The sequence below is a fragment of the Diadema setosum genome, chromosome 20 (genome assembly GCF_964275005.1).
Source record: "Diadema setosum chromosome 20, eeDiaSeto1, whole genome shotgun sequence".
Taxonomy (NCBI): Eukaryota; Metazoa; Echinodermata; class Echinoidea; order Diadematoida; family Diadematidae; genus Diadema; species Diadema setosum.
Window position 1 is genome coordinate 14285529 of NC_092704.1, and position 27664 is coordinate 14313192.

Sequence of the window (27664 nt, forward strand, 5' to 3'; positions counted from 1 at the left end):
CTATTAAACTTTCACTGCTTTCTTCAGCTGGTTTTTCTTTACTCGTCAAAGTCAAATTTATCACAGTGTAGCATTTGAATCTATTACACAGACCCCTATATATCTTAATGAATATGCAATATAATCAAGAAACACGATTTCCTTTCATTCAGCACTTTGACAGCAAATTGTTGTGCTTTCTATGAGCATGCAATACAACAAAATACAAACAAGTATGAAGGGCAATTATATACCCTGCCGCAAATAACCTTTTTTTTTTTTTGCACATATTTTCATCACAGAAATGAATGAAGTACACACATACAAAATGTATCAATCATTTGGCTTACACTTTCACCAAAATACATTTTTGAATGAGGGTAAAGAATCCTGATATGAAAAAATTCTAGTATCTGTAACAAATAAAAAGTAGATTAACTACATTTTGGCAATGAGGAAAACTTCTACACTTAACATGAATCTACCCAAAATTTGTACTTTGGTCTTGAACTCGACATTGATGTGTGACTTACTTCTTTGTAGATTTTACTACCCTTAAAGACACTTATTTACAGTCTAAAAACTTATATAAAAAGCAAAAGACTATTAACATTAACAAATACAATACAAACAACTTATACAATTCTTTGGATTAAAAGACACTCTAGTATCCACAAGACCACGCTAATCAGAACACATATAATTTTCTTCATTGTATGAAATGATACTTGCTTCACAATTTTTGTTTCCTGATTTGTACAATTCAAAAGAAAGAGACTTAGAACCCTGTTACATGTAAATCATAGTATATATATGTAGTTACACTGTACGGACAATTACGAAAACAAAAACAGCATCATTTATACAATTGTTGTGATCTCAACACTACAATTATTTAATACTTTCAAGACAGCAGTGGCAGTTTTTGCAGCATAGACATCAGAAATAATGTTTGCACAAAGTAAAAACAATCACAGAAACCCCATTCAATGCATGGTTTGCTCTTTAGTCTGTTGTCTACTCTGTGCAAAGAATGGTGAGTTACCCCAAATACTGTGAAATTAGTAAATATGCAGAAATATCAGCAAAACAATTAAGTGATGTTTGAGGAAAATCTGACAATCCATTCAAAAGTTATGAATTTTCAATGCTTTATTCAAATCCCTAGTGCCTTCAATGATAGATAAGAAGGCTACAACAATTTGTGATGTAACACTAGTACAGCAATATAAAAAAATATAGGAGTTCCAAATATTTCATTTTGTCCAATGTAATGAAAAAGCACTTGACATGCCTCCTTCAGAATGGAAAGAGAGTATTAAAGGGTGTGCATTCAGCACATAATGGTTTTAACCATTTTTTTCAAAATTCATAACTCTTGAATAATGACTCAAAATGTCCTAAAATTTTCTCTGATATGTCCTCTTCAATTGTTCTGCATTTTCTAAGTTCACTACGTGTATATGCCTAGGGTATATTCCATCTACATAGCAAATCAACCATCATCTGATGACCAGGATTAAAGTTTGGAACACTGTAGGAGATTCCATATCCGATTGAGGGAGAGCGTGATTTGGTGGAAGAAGCGGTTGGCATCTGTCTCCGAGCAGTTCTTGAAGGCACTGACCGTGAACTGGAACCTGCAAAGAGTGGTATTACAGACAGGTGTTGCAGAGGCTTGTGGCAAAGTCCATGTAATTATGCTGAACGCCTCAAAATTTGTGACAAGCACACAAAACCTGCACTTTGCACGTGAATCTGCTTTACCTTGTCATGGCTGTCAGTAACCCAATAAAAATAGATAAAATGTCTGGATGGCATTTTTAGACTAGTGCAGAAAGGTGTACCCCCATATAGGCTCAGCCACTTTGATGTAGCTTGCCTTGTTTTTCTTCAGCATATAGATAATTCCTGTTAACCTACTGAATATGGACTGATTTTCCTGCAACACACTCTTCCTATTGACTCTAGAGCGAGAATACTGTTAAGTGAAAATTTTCGCGGTGTTGAAATTTTCGTGCATTTCGAGCAACCAGAAACTAGCACAAAAATAAAAGTACGCAAATATTCTTGCTTGCCATGTGTTCCAGTAGCTGATGTCTTGATTCTGCGGAATTAAAAACACGCAAAACTCTTTTTACTCGGCCGAGAGCGAAAAATTAGTCCCGCCAAAATATCCACTTTTACAGTACTCGGGACAAGTCTTCAACGGGTTAACTTGACCTAGTTAGACGGCCCACTCAGGGTAATCATGTGCATCATATCAACAGGAAGCCAGGGTGACTGTACAGTCAGTCAACCTTGCCCAAGTCGAATCTATTTGGACTGAAGAAATAGCTTCGACTTACAAGGGATTAAAATCAAGAGAATATAAAGAGAAAAGGACTTGAAAAAAGACCTTTGACTTTAAAGACCATTATTTGACTTATGCAAGGTCGACTCAAGCAAGGTTGAATGTAAATGAAACATGTTGAGGATGAACAGATGAGCACAAAGACAGCAACAGCAACAACAACAACAAAAGAACAAGGAAGAAAGAAAGTCATAACTCACTCGTTGCTGCTGATCCTGTAGCAGCACATATATCCATCCTGCCTCATAGGGGCTATGGCTCCCAGGATAGGGGTGTAACCAAGGGTGCTGGTAGAGAGAGGGAAGTTCCCTCCACCTCCACTGAAACGTGCACATTTCAAGAATCTTTTTAACTCTTCTAGCTACATATATCCAAATCATTTGTTTAACATAGCTTTGCAAACCTTTCTGCCATCAAGACAAACACTCTGAAATAATCATAAAACATCCTGGATACCATCCTACACATTGAGACAAGATGCAAATATCACTAGACTCGGAATTTGTCAAGACTGACAAATTAGGTGATCCGATTTTTTTTAAATCAATGATTCGAGTTTTCACCTGAGATTAGGGACATTGGTCGTGTGATGTTTGGATTCTCATTTTGAAAAGGGAGTCAGACCTGCCATCTTGGGTACCGAATTCCGTATACACTATCAAAGATGCAGAATGAAGTATATTTGACCTTTGACCCCACTTTGCACCCCCAAAATGGCATCTGAGCAAAAAGTGGTTATTTTGTGAAATGATTCTTGTAACATGGTCTTTGCGTGTGCAAAATATGGGAAAGATAAGACATATATTCACCAAGATACAGGATGAAACATTTATGACCTTTGACCCTAATTTACATACCCAAGATGGTGTCTGATCAAGTAGTTGTTATTTTATGAAATAATGTACGTGACATGAACTAAACATGTGCAAAATATTGGGCTGATAGGGCTTGTTTTTCTTGAGTTATTGTAAAGAAAGTTGCAAAAAGAAAGGAATATCTCAATACATCGAAGATAAGCTTTAATTTCAACCAAGTTTTTGGACGTGATCCCGACACCGTATGAAAAAACGAAGGGCACACTTACGATAGCCCAAAGTCTCAGCTACAACATACTAAAATATGGGAGAAATTCACCGAAGCATAAGTGAGCTAGTGCTCGATAAAGACAGTCATGTCAGTTTTCATTTCCAGAAAAACTGCACTCCCATAGAGATAACACGTAAACTGGTCAAATTTGACAAGATTACATTCAATCCATTTTTACTAGGTGATGCCGTCATCCAATCAAAATGTTATTACATTTATGAAAGACCATTTAATAAGCTACAACATACTGAAATCTGGGTGAAAATTGGCAAAGGATAAGTGAGATACGCTCGAGTGAACTTGAAATTTGATGACATCATTTGAAAATTTACTTTTTTAATTTTATTAAGAAATTTGATATCTTTGAATCATTTTTCCAGCATCGCCAACCCATGAATTGACATGTACAACTCATCAGCTTTCAGAATATGTAAAGAAAATGGGGGGTCACCGTCCATCCTGACGAGTAAAATCGGATTCAAAATTGGCGTTTTTTTGGCATTGTTGCACTGTATATCGCCATTGACGCGCGCGCGGAATTTCAACTTTGACGGGTCCGTTTGACGTCATATTGAGTCGGATTGACTTGAAACTTGGTAGAAATATTCCTTGACATTTCAGTCATCCGATAAGTGTGAAAAAATGGGAAATTTCTATTGCATATGAGCTGTGCGTGCGTATATGTGCGCGCGCGTACGCGTCCGTCCAATTTTTTCAATTTTTCAAAAAATGCTCCAAATGGTGTGAAACGTGTGCAAAAAAAATTTGAGCTCGATTGGAGAATACAAATATTTCAACGCGCGCGTACGCGCGCTTTTTAATAATAAATATGAATTTTGATAATATGAGTAGAATGCGCTTGATGTGAAATATATGTGACGTAAATTTCATTGAAAAATTCCTTTCCATTCATGAGATATGCATGAAAATGTGTTTTCATATAATGACGTCATAGTGACGTCACGGTTGACTGATCACTATGATTTTATAAAATTTGTCGACTTTGGGACACGATACATATATGGTATAATTTTGAAATTGATACTATGAGAACTTTCTGAGTTAATAGATGCACAAATTTTGTCCAGAAATAAAGAAGAAGAAGAAGAAGAAGAAGAACAAAGAATCAGTACAGATACAGAAGGTGATCCGAGAGGATACTCGGATCACCTAATTATATATACACTATTGTATCAAAGAGGATTTTGCCCTGTTGTTCGTACCAACCTGATGTGAACACCCCTTCATTCAACCAACTCAACAAAGAAAATACAACCCTTATGAGCATTTTAAATGTTGTCATGTAATGTAAAGATGGAAATGACGTAAAGGTTCTGGGTGTGCAGATTGTCTCTTCAGGATAATGTTGACAGGTGCCGCCAAACTGCATGTGCCCACTGCAGTGTGCACAACTTTATATAGAATACATTAGTGAGTGAGGTTAATGACTTTGCAGTATTGGGACTCCTGGGGTCACTGACCTGAGAGTGTAGGCCTTGTCTGTGAAGAGCTCTGGGACCGGTAGGCCCATCTCCTGAGAGATGAGGTAGAGACCAAGGAGGTGGCGGTCAATCCCTTGACCACTGGCCGCTTCTGCCATCAGTGCAAGATGCCGATCGTGTGCTCGTCTCAACAAGGCCAGCTGCTTGGTTTTCTACAGTTGACATGAAGAGCAGAAATAGATGATGAAATCCTACACATGTTAATGGGGAAAATTTCTTTGATTCTTGATAGGTTTTCAACCAATAGATTTAAGCTTCTGCCCAAAAGGCATTCAACACAAAAACTTTGATCCCATGGTCTGTTGTAGTATCCTGTAATATTATAATTTCTACAAATTTATTTTTAGTGTTCATCAGGTAAAATACATTTTCTGACCTTTGAGCTCTTTCATTACTTGTATCTTAATTGCTTGCTTTGTTTGCACAATAATCAATATTTATCAATAATTATCAATAACTCAATTTATTTATTTATCAATTTATCAATAAGTTAAATTTATGAATAATTCTTCAAATGGCCACATATTTTAGAACACAAGAGTTCCTATTCCTCTCTGAAAATTGTCTGAGGTTTGGAGATATCGGCCTGATTTCATGCACACTGTAATGGAATCAAACCAGTTCTATCTCTCTGATCTGATATTTCTCGAATACAAAGATATGCAGTGAAATTTAGTGGGCTTATTACCTCCGCCAAGGGAGGAGGTTATGTTTTCGTTACCGTTGGTTTGTTTGTTTGTTTGTTCGTTTGTTAGTTTGTCCGTGTGCAAAATAACTCAAAAAGTAGTTAACGGATTGGGATGAAACTTGCAGGAAAGGTTGAGAATGACACAAGTAACAAACGATTAACTTTTGGTAGTGATCTGAGAATTTTGGGGGAATTTATGAAGGATTTTTGATATTTTGGCAGGTAGGGTCAATGAACTTGGGAGTTCAGACTGCACGTATTTGAGGTTTGCATGCGCGCACTAAAGTGCGTGCTCTGGTTTCTGGTAGGGCAGTGTGCGCTGTGCAGCTGAGGGTTTATGACGTAACAAAGGCTTCTATATTGGGAAATCGGGCGACTTTCAGCACACAATGCTCACTGATATCTATGGAAGAACAAGATCAGTGGTGGAAATGAGCTGCATGCTTGGCGGAGGTCTGCGCTCTCAGAGTGCTTCTCTAGTTATTCACTGATTTCAAGATAACTCCTACAGCGAAATTCCCCCAAGACTTCATGGATTACACAATGGCAAGTCATGAACATCAGTGGAAATCCCCACTGTCACAGTATTGGGTAACATCTTGCACTGTTAACCAACTCAATGTCATGACCATAATGTGCTCTTCATCACTTCCAACTGTGAAACTTTAATCAAAGAAAAATGTGAACTTATTTATTTATTTATTTATTCACATTTTCTTTAAAAAAAGTACAGGGTAAGATTCGAGAACTTAGAGGAATTCATCAGCACTTGACAAGATAGTACTACAAGCATCAGTTTTAATCTTAATGACACTATATATCTCAAATGGTTCAATCGGGCAAGAAAAAAAAATCATAGCTGAAAAGTCATTGATTTTTCAAATTTAGGATAAAACCATGTGATGTCATCTCTGGATAACACACAGTATTGATTTCATGAATAGTGGTAGAAGAATACGAAGAAAATATTATGAAGATCAATCTATTCATTTTCATTTTTCGAGCATAAAGAGTACTTGACTTTGTCCTATTGAAGTCAGGGTGAAAAAATGCTACCCTCATCACATGTCAGCCATAAGTTGAGGGAAAGCATGGTAAAAAAAAAAAAAAAAAAAAAAAAAAAACAAGAAAAAGATATTCTGGATTTTTCTTCCTACTAGTTTTCCATCATTCAACTACTACAACTTTAGATTCAACTTTAAAGGCCATTTTTTTTTCTGGAAGCTTTTCACACACCCTTTCACTTCTCTCAAATCAATTACATGTACAAGATAAGACATTGTGTGGTTGGGCAGGAAGCTAATGAGACACATAAATTATATAACATTAACCCGTGGAGGACGAGTCCCGAGTATACTCGGGCAAGTGTCTATGGGAAATGTGTGTTGTAGCAAAATCAAACCGTCCTCAACAGGTAATAGAAAAATATCCAGTGGCCTACGTGCACCTGACTTGGTGAAAACGGTGGAGTCACTCGGGAAAACTGTTGTGCAATATCCTTTTCACCAAACATTTCATACAAAATTACAAAATTTATCCATGTGATTCTGAGTCATTCTGCTCCTCTAAATGTTTTGCCCTAAAATGGTAAAGGGTATTAAATCTCACTGTGCCATTGCCTATATTTGGTCGAAGAAATCTTTTCTATCATTGTGAAATAATAGCCCAAATCTGGCAATACACACATTGTATATGACCATTCTGCTTGCACTCATTTTGTTGGACTAAGTTTTGCAAGGATATTTTGCCTCCATCTGTCTTGTTATATCATATAAAAGCTGCATTACCATCCTCAAGATTCAATTCAATATTTATTTCCAAAATGACATTTTTTATTTTCAGATAGAATTGCAACAAGTCAATGTTATGCATAGTATGTGAACATACATATGAAAGCAGAAAAAGATATATAAACTGTGCATAACGTACTTCAAACTATTATTTTCAACAAAATCATTGTGTTACTGTAATGAAGTGGAAACTTTTGCAGTACTGAAATTTTCACAAATTTTGTGCAAACAGAAGCTAGTCAACCATTAAAGCACTTGCCATTTCTTGCCATACTCTTCATCACATGAAAAAAAAAAAAGAAAATCCACGCAGCAAAGACAATCATGCCCTCATACTATCTGAGGTTTTCTGTAAGATACCAATCTTGATATTGTGAGTTTCTACACAAGTCAAAGTAATATTGATATTTAAGATGGCTTTACTGTTCATGTCATCACAAAAAGCAACAACAAAAAAAATAAATAAATAAATAAAAATAAAAAAGGACAAAAAATTATCTTTGGGGGCCATCACAAAAGAAAGAAAAAAAGTCTTTAGTGGTGGAGCACACCCATTCTTGTAACTGTTCTAGGAGTCATATCTCTCACATTTCTGAAATCTGGAACCAAAGTAAGAGGTCTATGACTAGTAGAAAACAAAAATTGAACAATTTCAAACCTTAATTGGGAATTCTGACATTAAACTTTGTTCATCACTGCATCAGATAACAAGGTAACATACTGTTAGCAGTCCAACATATGTTAATCAGAACTGTCACAACAGCTCAATCATCTACAAAATCAACAATTATTTACATGGTCTGCCAAAATGGTACTCATAGATCCCTATTCATTTGTAAACATACTATGCACGGATGAAAATATAAAGCAAAACAAACAAGGAGAACAGGGTTTAAGACTTGTTTTTCTTTCACTGCTTTTGCCTCTGTCGGTGTGAATGTGGTATGAGATCATACAGTTCTGCTAAACACTCCATCCTGCCCTAAAAAAAGTTCCCTCTATCTATAATCCCCTGATCTCCATCATGTCCCATCGGACTTCCTGTTGGACCTAATACCGACAAGAGGGCCTGCCAACTTAAAGTTCAACGTAAAGTCAAGTTTGGAGAGATTACCCAATGCTTCTGAAAAAGACTTACAAGTCCAAGGAGAATGAAACCAAATGTGTTCTGAGGGAATGCAGCAATAGTAGCAGAGATACAATGGCTGAGATACAATGCATCAAATGACCTTGAGGAAAAAAAATTCACCATGCGTAGGCGTATCACTTTGGGTTATAGTAAAGATTACAGTTAGGGTCAGGAGAAGGGTCTGGAGTAATTGTCCAGGGGGTATAAATTGTCCTAAAACCGTAATGACGCACATGTTCTTCGCATTAGCTCATGGTCTTGAAACAAGAGTATGAAATAGAAATACATTATGTAACATCAAACATGTACGTGGGAGAGTGAGTAGAACTATACAAAATAATGCATTTACATCTTATAAATTGATGGTTTGCACTTGGTATTCAGGTAATGTGAGTTTTACTTACATCGACCGCTGTGTCCTGCATAGCCTTACACCAGTCTATGGCCTCCATAGTACAGGAGCGGTGAGTCTCAGTGCGACCGTGGTAAAACTGTCGAGTTGTAGCTGTCTCATAAGCAGCGCCAGGCCTATGAAACAAAAACAGAAAGATTCAGTTATTTTCATTATCCCTTTCTTTTATTCATCCCATCATTCAGTCTCCCATGGATCAACAGCTCTTTCATTATTACATTCAGTAATTTTAAATATTCATTCACTCAATCTCATTCATTCAACCATCCATTCACTCAGTCAATCTCATTCATTCAGCCATCCATTCACTCATTTAACTTCTCGTTTAAAATTTGATACTACATTCACTTATGTATTCATTCATTCACTCAGTGACTCTCTCATTCAACTACTCATTCATCTGTTACATTCATTCATTTATAGATTCATCAATTCACTCATTTAACTTCTCAGTTATTCAATACTACATTCACTTTATCTATTCATTCATTCAACTACTCATTCATCAATTACATTCATTCATTCGCTCATTTAAACTTCTCATTTATTCAATACCTTCATTTATCTACACATTCATTCACGCAGTGATTCTCTCAACGGCTCATTCATATGTCATATGACTTGCATTCATTCATTCAACCATTCACTCAGTCACTCATTCATCTGCTCATTCATTCATTCATTCATTCACTCAGTCACTCTCTCATTCACTAGCTCATTCATTCATGCAGTACTACATAGTCATCCTTTCATCCATTCACTCAGTCACTCTTTCATGCAGCTACTCATTATCTATTATTGCATTCATTCATTCATTCATTCATTCATTCATTCATTCATTCATTCATTCATTACTACGTACTTTCATTTGAAAGTCAACTTATATTCCTGATGACTTGATGACATAACGTTCCATGCTGGCCTGGCTTGGAAAAATTCAAGAATCTCTTTGATACTTCTTGTCATCAAAAGTGTAAAACTGGAGTTGAAGAATCAAAGGCTGACAGTAACAAACCCTACGTGTAAGAGGAGGCAACTACTGTAGCCTCAATGTATAGTGTATATACCTCTTAAATGCAGTGTAGTATGCCAACTGCATGGCAAGCTGGATAACTGCATCTGGATGCAGCTTGTGCTTCTTTAGGAAGTCCTTGCCATAAAGAGAATAGGTGCTACACACAACTTCATAGGTATCCGCCTGCGAAGATAATCACCACGGAAACGACATGAACGCTTTTCTCGCTCTACAGATAGTAAAAGTTGCAAAAGACTTCTTCGGCATCCACCCTCTTAGATGTGAATATTACCATGGATTCAGCATGCACACTTTCTGCCCCATTTTTTTTAAGAGAACATGGTTGAAATTTAAAGTTTCCTTGGTAACAAGGCATCTAAAAATCCATTAAAGTTTATATAGTCCCTATTTTTAGCTGCAGAAGAGCAAGTACTGTATACGCCATATATTTCGCATCTAAATTTTCGCGAATCTGGAATTCCCGACGATTTCATGAGTGGTTAAATTCGCGATCATGGAGTCCTGTATTGAATGGAGAAATGCACATGCGTACATCACATTCACATCGGGATCGAATCAATATCTTTGCATGTTTTTAATTTCGCGAATAGCACCCAACTTGCGAAATTTGCAAAAATAAAAACCTCGCGAAATATTCAGCGTATAGAGGACTTAGTGTGGGTTTACAGTATTCTCCATATCACTAGCCGGGTTCACACATACAAAATAGCGGGATGACGACTGCGCTCCATATCTCAAGATTTTTTGCAACTGTTCACACGCTCCAAATTAGCGGGATAGCGATCGCGCTCGGAATCTTGATTTTTTTGCTACCGTTCACACGTGCAGAATTATCCTGCTAATTGCCGATGGAAATAACAGCCAAACCTGCAAACTGGGTCACACAGCGCTCTTCACTGCCTGCGCTTCTCTTTGCCCATTGTTTTTTGCGTGTCAGTGGTGTGGTTCGCGCGCTGTTGTGGTGCGCCAAAGAGGTGAAGGACCTCTTTGCAGAGGCCTCGCTGTTGTGTTATGTGCATTCCATGATGGGATATAAAAACTCGAGATTCTAAACCCGACCATTCACACCTACCGGCGTGGGACGAATTATCCTGCTAATTGAGGAATTAGCGCAAGATTTCTTGGGATTAGCATCGCGATGCTTATCGCACTAATTTTCGGGTTTTTTCTGTCCACACGTGCAAAAAACTCGATCGCGATGCAAATCCCGCTAATTGGTGTACGTGTGAACCCCCCTAATAAGACATGAAACTACAGTTGTGCCAAATTTGTACAGCTTCAGTTTTACATGTATGTCTTTACATATTATACTGATGTGGAGAAAACGTACAAACATATCATACTAAATTATATACTCCACACACCTTGTGTTTCTGCTATTCATTGGTAGATAAACTACTCTACATCCTCTTTGATTGGTGGCAGACACCTTATGCTTCTTTTGTTTTGAGCAGCTTTATCAGCAAAAAGCACTACTATAAAGAAACATGCTAACAAGACCCAGATAATTGATAAACTACCTATAAGTAATTGATCAATTCTTCTAAGATTTAAAAAAAAAAAGGAGCCAAACCTATACATCATCAAAGTAGTATTTCATAAAAGGAAAACCACGCAACGTGTACTGAAATTCTCTAATATATAAATGAGAACAAAATATAATGCTACAAAGGTTCTATAACTTGCAAGTTTGAGGTAGACGTCAGTGGCATGCTTAATGTCCTGCTTCACTCTCTCATCGATGGTAAAAATGAGCTCTGTGGGCATTGGGACATCTGGCCGTACAGTTCTTGGTCCCTGCAGTTAGGGAAACATTATTTCTAGTGAGTCACATTCATCAAAAAGTTACTGACCAAACATTTCACATTCATTGATCAATTACATAAAAGACTGTCATGTTTGACCGATGAATAATTTGTGACTTTCTTTTTCATTGTATTGCAATTGAATGCAGTGATTTAGCATTGTGTTTTAATAATACATGCAACTTGAAATCTATTCTAAACTGGTAAACAAAACGAAATATTCATCATGTATAGCAAAGAATGACTTTTTTTATTTTGGCATTTACTTAAACATAATAAAAAGTTTTGGTACCTCAAATGTTTCCCTGAATTTCCGTGTTTCAGGTTAAAGTATCTATCATATAACTAACACTGTGAGACTTACTCGCCCCAAAGTGCTCTCATTTCTTAGTAATCATGCAATTAACTGCGACCAGCAGCCCCATACACATAGCGTAATGGGGCTTCGCATTGTAGCATTCAGGATCATGACAGATTTAGTATCGCGGGTAAATATCAACTTAAAATCCACAAAATTCTTCAATTTGAAGACTTACCAATTAAGTTGAGGTCTGGAAAACAGGCTTCGGGCAACGTTTGGTTCTGCCAATAGTCCCTTTCTGTTCGAATTGATGACTGAAAGTGACTCTGTCGAGAGGACCTTGGGAGAGCTACATACACCGATTACTACGACCATCACATGCGAACAAATTTCAAATCCATGAACGGATAAGATGTTTGTGTGCGCATGCGCTGGCCGTCAATTCAGTGTAGCTCTCCCAAGGTCCTCTCGACCGAGTCACATTCAGTCATCAATTCGAACAGAAAGGGACTATTGGCAAAACCAAACGTTGCCCAAAGCCTGTTTTTAATACTTCAACTTAACTGGTAAGTCTTCAAATTGAAGAAATTTTTGGATTTTAAGTTGATATTTACCCGCGATACTAAATCTGTCATGATCCTGTAAGCTACAATGCGAAGCCCCATTTAGCTATGCGTATGGGGCTGCTGGTCGCAGTTAGCTACACAGTATGCGTATGGGGCTGCACGCTGCTGGTCGCAGTTATCTCGCACAATACGTGTACTACCTCGCCGCCGTCGTACGGCGGCGGCTCTGGTACGAAACCATTATTGAATGATTACTAAGACATGAGAGCACTTTGGTGCGAGTAAGTCTCACAGTGTTAGTTATATGAAAGGTACTTTAACCTGAAACACAAACTAAGACTGCAAGGAAATTCAGGGAAACTTTTGAGGTAATACCAAAACTTTATATTATCTTTAACTACGGATATTGTCACACCTGATTTCTTCAGAATTACAATATGTAAGTCTGATGAAACTTTCATTACGAGAACATATGAACTAGGCCACATTATCAAATGTCCGAAGACAATTTTCAAGAATGTACATTTGCCATGATTTTTTTTTACCTCATTGAAAGATATTCCGGCACTGACTTTTACACCACTTCACTGCAAGTCCAAACTGTTCAAAGAATATATCCTCTTGAAAGAAAGATATTATTCGGAGGTGTGATGATTCAGGTATAAGTTTGCTCAATTTGTCTCCCTCTACAAATTATATTTGTCAATTTACAGATCAGCAGTTGCAATCTTAACAATCAAATCTATAGAGGGAGATAAACTGAAGAAACTTAGACCTGAATATATCCTCTTCTTTGACAATACCTCCCCAGATACTTCTCCAGATACATCATTGTGCTAAACAATCAGATCACAGCAATTTCAATGTCAAATGAACTTATTGAATGATGAAAAACAGCAGTCACAAATACATCATCCACTCGATCACAATCAAAGATAGTGTCTTATTTGTCATCACTTTTGTTTGTTTTGCCTCCTTTGGCAGTGCGAGCAGAGCAGATCTCATAGTTTTACATACAATGTATCCAAAAACAAAAGCAGCTGTTTTCTTGAACAGTAATTATGACCTACAGCAAATCACTTCATTAAATATGAAATACGTGTAGATTTTGTTCCAACAAAACACACACACATAGGAGTTGGTAATTCTGTTGAAGGACCTATAAGCTATGCAAAATACAGGGCTGCACACTAACCTATTTTTTCTACTGGTCCAACCTTTCTGTTGGACTGGTAGGTACCCAGTTTTTCCATTTTTTTACTGGTCCATTCCTGAAAAAGTTACAGGTCCAATAGCGATTTTTAATGGTCAGGGACAATCGGACCTGTGCCGGTGTGCAGCTTTGGCAAATACACATTGATTTGTGTTGGTTCATGATACCCTCAGCATCACTTTCATGTGTGTGGCCAGATGAATACCTAAATACAAATGTACATGCTCTCTATTTTATGACTTTTTTTTTCCTATTTCTTCATATCCTTTGGATATGCCGACAAAAACAGTTACATAACCTGCATAAATATAGCTGCTAAAGTACTAAATATGAGTAACAAAATACGCTGAAATGCACATATCTCTACAATGAGCATAAATATAGCTCTTTGTTACTTAACCCTAACCAGGCTGGGCTTTTTTTGGCTCTTCTTTGGCCGGGGAAGGGTTGATGCAATCCCCCCCCCCCCCCCCCCCCTCCCGAGATCTCGGCAAATTGGCACACACATTACTTGTTGCGTAATCTACCGAACTATAAAAGAAAAAAATGATTTTTTTTTTTTTTTTTATATTAATTAATATGCATGAAATCATAATTTTGCTCTAATTCAGAAAATAAAGCTAATGGCATCCTAATTTTTGGTGACACTATTCCTTGTAGCATTCCTAACAATGTACTTGAAAAAAAATCTGGTTTCAAAGTTAATTTCTTATGCATTCTATTGTTTTATGAATTTCGTTAACAAGCGCCCCATTTCCGTACAGGCATGCTTACCTGGAAACATTAAACTGCACATTACTTGAATATGAGCTCATTCTGAAGCAAATAATTTTCACACAACAATAGATATATAACATACTCCCACAAGGATTGGTACAATCATCCCCAGCATTCCCACTGATCAGTTACTAGCCTTCCCCTTTAAATGAATCCCACAAGGATTGGAACAATCATCCCCAGCATTCCCATTGATCAATTACTAGCTATTTAATCTACTCACTGGCCAGTCCCCGCCATTTTTCACCAGCTGTTGGTATAAGTAGAGTGACAGGACCACCACTGCCATCCCATCAAATGGTGCATGCTGGAGAGGAAGGTAATATTTGTCTTTCAGTATTATGGGAGAAAATGTGGTTTTTATCAATCTTTCCTCAAATTGGTTATACTAGTAGCACGCTTAAACACATACTGTAAAACGAGGAATGTTCGCGTGCATTTTAATTTTGTGAACTTTGTGAGAGCCAAGATTCGCGAAATTAAAATGCATGCGAAAGTTCTTGTCTACACTATACGTATCATTAATGTTAAAGGGATCGTATAGTTTTGGTTGAGACCTAATTTCAGGTTTCTAACATTTCTCGGTGAGATAATGAGAAACCTCTTATGAAATATGAAAGAGCATGTAATTCTATGAGGAATTCAACGTTTATTTGATGAAAATTGGTTTTGAAATGGCTGAGATATCCAAAAAAGAGCGATTCTGATAAAGTGTGGGACCCACACTTTATTACGATCGCTTTGTTTTACTTTGTTTCTGGATGTTTCAGTCTTTCCAAACCCGATTTTCATCAAATAAACTTTGAATTCCTCTTAAAATGGTATGCTCTGTACTATATCATAAGTGTTTTCTTGGTATCTCGTAAAAAGTTAAAAGCCCAATTCTCATCTCCACCAATACTGTACCATCCCTTTAAAGGCAACTCGTGAAAATTCATGCCGCGAAAACGGCCGTTGGCTCCAATTCACGAAAATTTCATGCTGTGAAAATATTGTGTTTTACAGTGAGGTTGTGGATTGGGTTGGAAACCAATATTCCAAGATACCTTCCAAAAATGGCAGGTGGGTTGTATTACTGTGAAAGTGAAATTTACATAGAATACAATTTTATAACTAAAGGCATAAATAGATTCACATCATGCAGATTTCTTTTTTTTTTTCAATCAAAGATGTTTTTTACATTAACTTCTGTCCGATTAATTCTAAAATGTGTAGGTACTCTACTATCATTACCAAAGTTCTGAATGAAACAAACAATCACTTGAGTTCATTTCAGAAGCAATTCCTATTTTAACACTAGTCAATCATCAAGGATATTCAAATTTAATACTCTACCATGCCAATGTTTGACACAAAGTCTGGTGTTATATGGCAGCATAAAATTTGCATAGCAGCTCTACTTAGATTTCTCTTGTCCATTGCCCCTACCCTTTGGAATAAACTCCCTCTTCATATTCAGAATGCCTCATCTAATGAATCATTCAAAATTCTTCTCAAAATTCATCTTTTTAATCAGCTGTATTTTTTTTTTTTTTGCACACATAGTTATTCATTGGTTATTATATCATATATGTATTTTCTTTTCTTTTTATTTCTATTATTTTGGTTTTGCATTGTAATTATGTTATTGTGCTTATCAATTTCCTTGTATAAATAGCACCAGTGCACTTTGAAACACCTGTATAAAGTGCCATATAAATGTAATAGTAGTAGTAGTAGTAGGAATAATAATAATAATAATAATAATAACAACAACAACAACAACAACAACAACAATAACAATAATAATAATAATAATAATAATAACTTATTATTATTATTATTATTATTATTATTATTATCATCATTATTATCAGTGTTATCATTACTACTACTAACTGTACTACTACTACTACTTCTACTTTAATAGAATCCTGGAGAGCAAAACTCACATCTATGCTTGAGCAGAGAACTCCATTGGAAGTCACAATCATGCTGTATGATTTATCAAACCACCTATTATGTGGAGACGGCCCAGCTATGCCATGCTGACTGGTCTGGAAAATCAATACACACCATAAAATCAAACTATGAGGCACTGAGGATAAGAGCATACAGCACACATATGGGTAAGTGATTCACTAAATTCACTACCACAAAATAGCTTCTACTGACCTTCTATCAAACAGCAAAAAAAAAAAAAAAGTCCTCATAGGAGATATTTCTTTCTTTTTTTTTTCTGTTGGTGTGCAAGCATGTCAGATTTAAAAAGAAGAGATCATCAGCTCTAAAGTTTATCAAAATTATAAGTTTCTAACCAAGGCAGAAAACCAAACTCGTAATTTAATTTGAGTTAAGGGGCTTTAAGTTCAGGGTCTATTGATGTGCACACATATAAAGAGATTTTAAAGCTCTACTGCAATCAAGGGATAACTGTATATGCCAAATATTTTGTAAGCTTTTTATTTTTTTTGTTGCAAATTTCGCAAATCAGGTGCTATTCACGAATTTAAAGAGTACGGTAACACACAAAAATATTGCCTCTGTTTAATAAATACAAGAATGTGATGTGCACTTATTATTTCTCCAATCAGTACTGAACTCCATGATCGCAAATTTATCCTCTCGAAAAAAAAATCAGGAAGTCCCTATTCGTGAAAATTTAGACTCACTAAATATATGGCATATACAGTATTAGATTATCATAAAATTGGCAGACCGGTACTCATCAAATTACTCATCAAGAGTATTACAAAGTGTTAACACTTTTGCTGACTATTTCCAATTGTTCTTGTAAGGCCTCCATCTTGACAAAACCTCAGTCCTATTCTGAGATGAACATTTCAAGCGCCATTCCAATCAGATATAAGAAAGCTAAATGAAAGCTTATTACTAGGTAACCCTTAGTTAAACATGTTATTTCAAGTGAATAATAATGATCACAATCAAATGCAAAGTAAATGAGGAAAAGCAGTCATTATCTCCTACGTAAAAAAAAAAAAAAAAAAAACCTGAATTCTCTTTTTGAATTTAAAACGAAAAAAAAAAAATACATGTATATCTTTCACATCAAAATATTCCAGCATTGAAATCAATAAGCAACAGGGGTGTATGATTGTTTATAAATAAAACAGGTACAGCTGTATCAATACTACTAAATCAAATAATTTGGTAAGTTATTGGGCAGCTCATTACCTCATCCACTTCACAAGTTTTGAAGTGATTGCTATTTCTATTTCAGCAGACCATGTGGAACTTTAATACTTTATTTCCAGTTTTAACAGATCTTTCAGTGTTCCCTATGTTAGCTTTGTCCATCACATTACAGGCATAATATACCATTTGCAGATGAAACAAAAACCCAGCATTAGTGCTTTAAAATAGTTCTAAAATATCAGTTAGGGATAGAAACAACCACTGTAAGACTTTGAATCCGTATAATCAATGTTAAGTATTGTTAAATACACAAAATGTGAACAATAGTTATAATAGAAATGTTTCAAGACTAAACCGTCTATAGCGATGGTTTATTGAGAGAAATACTGGTATCTCCTTTAATTTTAGGCTTTATTGCAAAAATTTCTACGGTAGGATGTTTTGTGATACAACAGACCTACACATATGCATCAAATGTGATATCTTGAAAATTTTTTAAATCACTGCTCCCAAAGGTAAACAGGACCTTTAAAGACCTAGAGTAGCGTGGGGATTCATGGGTGGCCGGATCCATTTGCTGCCCGAGAGGGTACAATTGAAAACCACATTGTAGCACTGGTCAGCGAATACATGTATGCTAATCGGTAACAGGCGACTCCAGTCAAGATTCTATGGCTTTGCGTGCACTCACATACGGTACGTCCCAAAAAAAATGACAATCAGATTTTCACATTGATAACACCCAATATGATTAAACTGTCTAAATGTTACTTCGGGGGGGGGGGGGGGGGTGGGCCTCCGAGGCCCCCCCCCCTCGACGTTCCGCGCGATGTATCGCAATCACAAAAAGCTATCGCCGCGATGTCTCATGACTTTTTTCTTTCGAGTCTCCCGCATCTTTTGACACCAAATTTGTGATGCCCGGGCGCGCAGTTCCGAAGTTACGCATAAATATGTGCATGCACGTCAGACCCAAAATTGCTCAAAAACGTGAATTTGTGTACAATTTCAATGCAAACTGTGCTTACAGGCAAATTTCATAAAAGCATGATTATTTTGGGGTTTTATTGATTAAAATCAATGAATAACATATTTTCGTGTTCGGAGCAATGTCGTGGACAAATTTCATCGAAAAAACAATGAAAAACATAAAGTCGAAAAAACAAGGAAATACATAATTCAAAAAACAATAAAATACTTAAGAATTTTTTCTGATATCACAATTTTTTTTCATTACATTTGCTAAGGACACTAAAAAGAATATTTACACAAAAAATGTGCCTGTTTTGAGCTTTATTTTGTGATTTATAATACCAAATAGTATGATTTCATGCATCATTATGCATAAATTAGCATAATTTAGCATAAATGATAATATCTTGAAAAATTAACTTCAAGGTATTTTAGATTACATCATATGCAATGTGTGTGCCAATTTTCGTCGCAATCGCGCGGTCGACGGCCGAGATCTGGAGGGGGGGCCATGGTATCCCCATGCTACAAGGACCCTGTTTCATATAGCTGTTCATAAAGTTATGCGCGACTTTACGAACGACTGGAATATGGCAAGCCAAGTGGGTTTCCTAATCATTGGTCATTTCAATAGCTAAAATTAAAATTTGCAGATGATAATGATTATTCATACATGTTAACAAGCGTTTTTAGTTTGAAGTGCATTTTTGCCCCGATGTAGATAGAATATTGACATACAGTCAATCTTTGTTAAAATGTAAGGGGGGGGGGGAAATGGGCACACATACTAGCACTTCATATTCCAGTCATTCGCAAAGTCATGTGTCAGTTTTAAAGTATTAACAGTAAACTTTTATATCATGAACAGCTTTACGGAAACAGGGCCCGGGTCTTTAAAGTCAACTAGAGCGTGGAGCAGTGTTTCATGTCTTTGCGTTACCTCAGCAAGGCTTTGTGGGTGTCCATCATCCAGGATGAAGCCTATGATGCTACTCTTTATTGTCTCAATGTGGGCGCTGTTGGCTGGGTCCAGAGAACACAGGTGTTCAAAGGCCTGGGTAAATGTAACAATGGATACATACATACATCAAAAGTGAAGTAACTCCTCTGACAGCTCTCTATAAACCATTAATGGATTTTTAAATATTAAAGAAACTCTGGTTTCATTTTGTCATCTATGAAAGTAAGAGGCATCTGCTAGATACCTGAAGATGACTTCATATTCAGTTTGATGCTACTGTCACTCAAGCACCCCAACTTTGTTGCCCAACCACATTACCATTCATTTATATTCACATTATAGAACTTCATCACAAAGGAAACTACTTGGCCACACTGTTTGAGAAAATAATGAGACTTCTAGCAGGTGAAGATGACAGTGTCACCACTTCATGGAGTGTCAGACTGGCCGAGTTTGTGATTATTAAAATGTCTTGTGTTTTAATATCTTCATCATCTGATGTGTTCTCAGAGTAAAAACACATTAGGGGAAAAAAATAAACAAACAAATAATCATATTCAAAAGGTTTCAATTTCTTGGTGTTCAACACATGAAACAATATCACAGCAAAAAAGAGCAGGACAGCACAGCTCTGTCTTTGAAAGCACATACATATACATAATTGCTACATGTTCTGGCAATAACATCACACTCATTACATAGGTGGAACAGATAGCACACGTGGAACAGAAACATAGCAACAGAAGTGAACACTCTAGGCTTCAGTTCACAGGACCAAGTCTATAAAATGAAGAGAGTAGGCAACCGACTTACTTTTGCGGAACTGGTCCGGTCATCTCCTGTAAGAGCCCCTATGCACTGACCCCTCTCTTGACTCATTTCCTTGATGTACGTCAGCTGCCTATAGAACAATTTAATCAAAATAATCACTGTATACACCATATATTTTGTGAAGATTTTATTTTGGCAAATTCTGTGAGTCAGACACTATTCGCAAATTTTACAATACACAAAATATTAATTCTGAACCGGACTGAGTGGAATAACAAACTTCAGTATAACATCACAAATGCTTGGATTAACAAACCCCATTTCATCTAATGGAATTTGTGCTTGCCAAATAACAAACCTTCAGAATAATGACTGAATCTTATTTCATAATCAGATCAGCAAGCCTTCAGAAAATGCACACCACCCGTTCAAGTTGACTACAGTAAATCAGTTGAAAGCAGCTTAAAGTAAATAGTACAAATTTTATCAAAATCACATATAAAGTAAATATATTCAAGGAGGTCTAAAAGGTTAATCATTTTCCACTAATACAGATATTGGTCACAACATAAATTATATCCAAATAAGCTAGTTGATGATATCATGAATTTACAAATCTCTAATTTACATTATTGACTTGAAACTACAGTCAACCTCATCTAAAGTCGACCTTGCACAAGTCAAAAGTCTGGCTAAGTGGAAGAAAAATTCTACACTGGGTGGATATACACATATTGTATACGCCATACATACTTAGCAGGGTTTTTATTTTCATGAATTTTTCCAAGGAGGGTGCTATTTGCGAATTTAATAACATGCAAAAATATAAACTCTGATCTCGACATGACTGTGATGTGCATGTACTTTTCTTCTCCCACTGCTGCACTCCATGATTGCAAATTCAACCACTTGCTAAAATGTAAAGAAGTCCCAATTTGTAAAACATTGGACTCGCTAAATATATGGCATATACAGTAAAAATGTCTTAATTCTTATGTGTAAGATGATATTCATGTAAGTCTCTGGACATTCTCCAGTCTCTTTGTATTTGACTTAATAGGCAATATTGACCATGTTTCAATATTTTTTTTAATGAACTGATGAGAACTAGTATAAATGGAAATTTTGTTTAGCATAACAACAAAGAAGGATGCATTCCGACTATTCTACAGATGTGTATAATGTGTGTAATAATAATGTGTATGATATACCTGAATAATTCTGGTGCTGTGTTCAAATCCCCCTTGTTGTCAAATGGATACATCTTGAAAATGTGACCATTGCACATAACATGTATGTGCCTTGGGCATGGTCCCTCTTGCTCTGCATGGAAGAAATACATCGTACGTAAAAACTTTCAGAAATTCATCGCAAAACAATGATTAAATCATTACAATTAGGGAATTCAAGATGAAGAACAGACACTGACACACACTTTTGTACTTCAGGATACCCTGCACAAATATATCGTCACTGGGGTGACAAGACCTTGTATCTGCAATTTTGGTGAAAATGACTTTATTTGATTAATGGTCACATAATGGGTTAAGTGATGTCCTGTCCAAATCCCAACTGTCTTACACCAAAAATGAAGCCACCACGGCATGTCAAAGGAAAGGCTATCCCATTTGTCACAGTGCTTTAGCCGCCATGTTTTTTGACTCTCCTGAACATTTGACATTTTTTAGATACGAGGTCTTGTCACCCCAGCGACGATATGTATATCTTGATAACAAAGAATATTGCAACTCTGTTTGTCAGAAACTGGAGATGTCAATTAATTAAACACACATGGAAAACATGGTGCCTAACCAAACAAGACACTTGAAATACAACACAAAATCATGTGGAATTAATGGTGACTGTTATGTTGGTTATATTTTAATTATTTCCTCTTTTCCCTATTTCTCAGTATTTTCTCACCATCCTCTTTATCTCTTCTTCCCTCTTTCAGCCCCCATTTCTTTCACCATCCCATTCTCCCTTTATTCCTCATTTTACCCTCTTTTTCGTTTTCCGTACAGTCTCACCCAATCGCTTTTCTGACATCTCCTTCATCCGCTCATTTTTTTTTTCTATGAATGCTAATTATAATTATCAGTCTCAGACAATAGCACTAATGAAGATAACAAGCATGCAGATGTTCAAACCTGTCTTGAAATATCTGTGAAGTGTATCTCTCTCTATGCCAGGTTCCCGGCATGTGTGAAACATTCCCTTCAGCTGGTTCATAGAGAAGATGCGTGTTCCTGCACGATTCTTCTCCACTGGATACTGTTCTCTACATTAAAATGGTGCAAACAATGATTTGTACTCTACATGTATCTCAGTTTTATTTGATTACTTTGTTGAAGTGTGTATTCTTTAAAGGCTACCATGGTAGTGGAATGTCTGGTCGAAGGTGGTTTCATGGGACACTATGTACTCTTTCTTGAAAGTAAAAGTGGTCCCGAAAAGAGCTTACTCAATCTCAACGTTTTGATATGTTCTTGCTGTCCTCAGGAGAATGAGTGTAGGGAACCCAAGTTTTTTAGATCCTTTGTAAGTGTGTATACAGAGACTCCAACCCTAAGCACCTTCTGATCTGGAGATTCTCCTGCCCGAAACCCCTAGCAAACGGGAGACCTCAAGTTGATGTGTGCGAAGCGCGAAATTCTTAGGTTCTAAATGTTCTCTGGTGCTATGTAAGGCTTATTTTTTCAACATACAATAGCAATAAGTAAGAAATCCTTTCCAACGGGAGACACAGAGCCAGGGCGGGAGAAATCAAATCTCAAGCGGGAGAACGGGAGATTTTGCAAAAATGGGCTTTCGGCAGGAGATCTCCCGTCGAAAACGGGAGAGTTGGAGTCTCTGTGTATACAACCTACCATTCCCACCTACACGCATACATGTATGTACATTGTACAACCTTTTCAGGACCACTCTCACATTCAAGAAAGAATGCATGGTGCAAAGTGAAACCACCTACCACCAAGACACCTATCACTGGACATTTAGGAAAGTGTATACTCTTTTCAATAGAGAATTATCCTCACATCACATTTAAAGGATAACACAACATTTTCTCTATCAACAGTAGAGTAGCATGAAAATTCTTCAACAAATTACTGATGCGTTCAAGACATCACTATGCAGACAGTATTCACATCATGGTTATTGTCACTCCTGCTGTCATTATCATCATATTCATCACTACTATTTTTCATCCACATTACAACTATTCATAACTATGATTATCATTGTCACCACCATAATATACACTACTTTTACTGAACATCACTAAATTGCATTTGTCATTGAAAAAGTGGTCACGCTGATAGTATGTCAAAAAGTGCATAACAAAATTCCAAAGGGGGGTGGGGGGGGAGAATTCCAATAAATAACTTACTTCCTGACTATTTCATGATATGACAGTACATGCCACAGTGCGATGGCAGCCCTCTCAAGTTGTGAGCCCTCCCTGGGGGGCCAAACAGACTCTTGGCTGGGGACCGGTCCAGAGGGGTTCTGTAACACCCCTAGGGGGAGACGAGTTGCTAGATATGCATTCTCCTCCCACCACTGCTCAAGCTGGAAGAAAACACACACACAAAAAAAATCCATACAAAAAAATCCATTTTCATATTAAATCTTATAATTTGTAAAGAAAAGAATGTACAGAAAAATATTAATTACATTACTCATAAAATACCTAAGAAAATATTTCAGGTCCAAAGATAGGATACAAGTTATTTGTGCGAGCTAATTGCAATCCCTCTTCTCACAATCACTGATTGCCATAGCTGTAGACAAGTTTCAGCTGCATTTGTTAGATGCAATGGCCAGATAAGTTACATTAGTAAGCAACTCCCCTTGTCAAAAGCATGCTACTGAGTGATTGTTGTGCACTGCTGTAAATCATCCACCGGAAAAAACAAATCATTGGCCACTGATCACGTTGATCAGGTGGTCACTCTACACAGGTTCTAATTTACATTGTTTAATTGCAGGGGATTCCTATGTGGTCGCTATTGGCAGGTTGTCACGACACATAGGTGGATTCTAGAGCTGGTTTGACTGCGGGAGTTTTCACACGTATCAAGTTGCTTAATTTGAAACACGATTACAAACATGTTTGCAGTTAGGTTTCACATCGCAGGAAGAAGCTTCACTGATTCTGTTATTTTGAATTTTAGAGCGAGAGGTCGTGGTTTGGCTTCTTGCCAAGTTCCCGTCAATCACTCATGAGCCTTCTTTCTGCTGGAGTGATTGGAAGGTCACAGTTATCTCCACCCCTAAAACATGATTGGAGTTAAGTTATGTTCACACGCTAGTTTCGTTGCTTAATTCTGGCGAAACGTGATTGAAAAACACCTCTGGACCGTGATTAGTAACTTCATTGTAATTACAAGTTTCAAATCACCCTCCACGATTCCAGTTTCTATTCACATGGCAAATTTGCTTAATTACCAACTCGACTGGAGTTTGCTTCATTACAAATTGTCTCAAATTAAGCAATCTCGGTACGTTTGCAAACAATAAAGAGTCACAAAATTAATGATTTACTGTACATATCAATTAAGGTAAGTCACCTTGGTGTCTATGACTACGAGTATCCCCTCTCATCCTTGACTTTGTGGACTTTGTGCTTAAACAACAAACCAAAGCTTCCATCACCAGCATGGTGGCTAGAACCTAACAATGGCCACATAATATCACCACAGCATGGCAAGTTTTGTGTGTGCGCTCAGTGAGTAAATACTGGGCAGTTCAGGGTCACGATGGATATACTCGACAAATGTATGCATTTGCACTTTGTATTCTCTTTAACAAGGAATGTGATCTGTTTGACAATCTGAACACTTCACTGCCCAGAAACCCCCAACAATGCCCTTTGGAGGGACGAAAAAAAAAAAAAAATGCAACAATATGATATGATTTTTGAATCATTTTCTACTGCTACTGCCCTGCATTTATCTTGAAAAGAACCAAACCAAACCAAACCAAACCAAACCAAACCAAACAAAACAGAACAAGCACAAACATTGAATAAGCTATTGTTCATGTACGCTCAAGTAGGAAATGTACGAACATAAAATTTAACAAATGGCAGCTAAATTTCCAATCAATATGTCTCTGCAACTTATGCCATGTAAATAATGGATTTTAGAATTGGTCCTTCACCTATGATCCCCGCACCACTCCCCAACTATCACATCCTTATCTATGCAAACAAATCAGGTCAATTTCTTTTGTAACACTGTTTCATAGAATTCTATTGATCGTATATGGAACCTTTACATTAAAGGTCCAGTTTACCTTTGGGAGCAGTGATTTCAAAAATGTTCAAGATATCACATTTGATGCATATGTGTAGGTCTGTTGTATCATAAAACATCCTACCATATGAAATATTTGCAATAAAACCTAAAATATAAGGAGATATCAGGGTTTTTCTCAGTAAACCGTAACTGTATACGGTTTAGTCTGGAAACATTTTTATTATAACTATTGTTCACATTTTGTGTATTTAACAACAGTTAACATCGATTATACGGATTAAAATTTTGACAGTGGTTGTTTCTATCCCTAACTCACATTTTAGAACTATTTTAAAGCACTAATGCTTTCATCTGCAAATGGTAAATTATGCCTTTAACTTTGCAGAACACAAGTGCACGGTGTTTCTGTACAATTGGTGATGAAGGCACTATGTTTTTCTGTTGGAAGAATAAAAAGAGATAAATCATAATTGTTTGCAAAATTGGCTGAAGTATACTTTACCCAGAATAGTACTACCCACAGCAGTCAAAATAATAATGATGACAATGATAATAAAAATAATAATATGATTATTACAATAACTACAAAAAGGTTTGTTTTACATTGACGTTACTGATGATGAATATCTATTAATTATCATATATCATCATTATCCTACGGAATGGTACAATGCAGAGGATACAATCATCAAAATAACTTTACTGCTCATATTGTAACACAAACAACATCGCAAGCATTCTGTGTTTTTCTTGCATTTACCCAATTTTTCACCGTCTTGGACTTCTCAACAAGTTTAGCGTGGAGAGTTCTGCCTAGTCCTTGTCCAAAACTTCCCACAATTCTTTGTGTTTCCTGAAAGTCCTCCTCAGACAGGAACGGTTTCACTATAAAGGAGAAATTGAAAATAATGCTCTAGCTTCCAGACTTGTAATACTGATTATCCTTAGACACAAGTGTAAGAGGTGGGTCAAACTTAAAGGAAGAGAACAGATTTACCACTCCAAAAATTGCATGTGCTTTCATCGATTCAAATCAAGTTATCTACATACGGATTCTGACAAGATAAAAAAGCAATAGATAACAGCATTTTATCAGACTGATAATATTCACAATTGATATCATTTTTTTTTTTTTTTTTTGCAAAGTTCAAAATATAATAGTTACGCTGGTATCCAGAAAGGTGCATTTGTCTGGATAAGGGTATCCAAAGATATATTTTCTTCTCTTCCTTTTTCCTTCATTTTTGGGGTCTGTAGATAGATTACTATGAATTGTTGGTTTCAGCCATCAAAATTAAATCCCTTATCTGCAATCTCATAAGAAAAAGGAGAAGAAAAGAGGTAAATAGCAGAAACTACAACAAACCAGGGATATAGAAGCACACTTTACCAGATTCCAAGTACTTGTGAAGTGTCTGTTGTAGGGGTGGCACTGGAAGAGGGGGCAGGTCATCATCATAATGAAATGTTTTTTCACCATGTTCAGCTGAAAGATTTTCCATCCTGAAGTCCTTCATTCATGCATCACACTAAACTTGAGTTGAAGAATAACTGAATGAAAATAGAAAAAAAAAAAAAGAATGCGGGATGTTAATCAAGATAAGAGCATATCATGTTTGACAATTGTTTTAGAAATATGCAGTATCATATATATCACTTTTTTTTCTTTTTCTTTTTTGCTACTGCACAAAGGATATAGCTGAGGCATTACCTTGTGAGGTTTTGCATGAAGATGTCTGGATTTTTTTTTTCATTCCCACAATAACTCAAGACTATAACAGTTGATAAGACTGCACAGAATGAAGTCACAAAGGGAACTCTCATAAAAAAAGAGAGAAAATACCGTAATCAATCGGTGTTACTCTTTAGTTTTACCCTACATAGATTACTGTTAGCTGGGGTTTATGTTCCATATTACACATTA

General features: G+C 36.5%; 1 protein-coding gene across 1 annotated transcript; it reads right to left on the reverse strand.

Annotated features, from left to right (window-relative positions):
• Positions 1-867: 867 nt before the first annotated feature.
• Positions 868-27270, reverse strand: LOC140243722 (peroxisomal carnitine O-octanoyltransferase-like). Its single transcript, XM_072323387.1, has 15 exons — positions 27131-27270; positions 26501-26625; positions 23868-24049; positions 22627-22757; positions 21688-21799; positions 20519-20606; positions 19685-19798; positions 16569-16673; positions 14861-14944; positions 11662-11772; positions 10007-10137; positions 8932-9055; positions 4900-5072; positions 2533-2652; positions 868-1619 (listed from the first exon to the last, which is right to left on the reverse strand). Exons 1-15 carry the CDS (start codon positions 27255-27257, stop codon positions 1499-1501), a joined length of 1848 nt encoding a protein of 615 aa, XP_072179488.1. The 5' UTR covers positions 27258-27270; the 3' UTR covers positions 868-1498.
• Between the last annotated feature and the right edge of the window lie 394 nt (positions 27271-27664).

What these genes read in the sequence shown, in the direction of transcription:
- LOC140243722 (XM_072323387.1), bottom strand. Translation starts at nt 27,257, where the DNA reads ATGAAGGACTTCAGGATGGAAAATCTTTCAGCTGAACATGGTGAAAAA. An exon ending in CCAAGACGGTGAAAAATTGG is followed by an intron (nt 24,050 to 26,500) that starts GTAAATGCAAGA and finishes GTTTTCTTCCAG; the next exon opens with CTTGAGCAGTGGTGGGAGGA. An exon ending in TCACAGATATTTCAAGACAG is followed by an intron (nt 21,800 to 22,626) that starts GTTTGAACATCT and finishes TCTTCCATGCAG; the next exon opens with AGCAAGAGGGACCATGCCCA.